Below are 487 nucleotides of genomic sequence, written 5' to 3'. Positions count from 1 at the left end.
CATATCGCCAGTTTTCAGCGGCAGCCCTCTCGCGGGCGAGATGAAACAACCTGCTATGGAACTGGGTTAAATGCTCATTCACATAAAATCGCCGCGCAGCACCTCCGATGCCCGTGCCAGCGGTGTCCGCGCCACGACGCACGCGCGCCGCGCGCAGTAGCTCGTCGCGTACACGGCGGCGCGTAAGTCGAACCATGATGGTGCGGGGGCGCGCGGGGCTCACGGCTGTGTCCGTGCCAGACTCGCGCCTGTTTTGCTGCCTACCCAATCGATGCGCGTTCACAATATCACGTTCATCAAGATCAAAACTAAGTTTTTGAGCGAGTGATATAACAATATGTGTCAGATTTTCGCCGTTTGCCTCGGGGACTCCTGATATACATACATCGTTTAAAAGTTGTTGTTGTTCTGAATCATTGAGACGCTTTCTCAGCTGATCGACAGTTTCAATAATATCGCAGCTGACTGTAGGCGGGGATTGCAATTC

The 487-nt window shown here is 53.8% G+C and overlaps 1 protein-coding gene across 1 annotated transcript in view; it reads right to left on the bottom strand.

Moving 5' to 3' along the window:
- Window positions 1–487, bottom strand: part of LOC119835861 — a 3,438-nt gene that overhangs the window by 1,835 nt on the left and 1,116 nt on the right. Inside the window, exon 3 of the mRNA XM_038360914.1 lies at window positions 103–465. Coding sequence (XP_038216842.1) covers window positions 103–465 — 363 coding nt within the window. The remainder of the gene's footprint in view (window positions 1–102; window positions 466–487) is intronic.

The sequence above is a fragment of the Zerene cesonia genome, chromosome Z (assembly GCF_012273895.1).
Source record: "Zerene cesonia ecotype Mississippi chromosome Z, Zerene_cesonia_1.1, whole genome shotgun sequence".
NCBI lineage: Eukaryota > Metazoa > Arthropoda > Insecta > Lepidoptera > Pieridae > Zerene > Zerene cesonia.
Note: the sequence above shows the minus strand (reverse complement) of the source record. Positions and strands in the feature narration are given on the sequence as shown.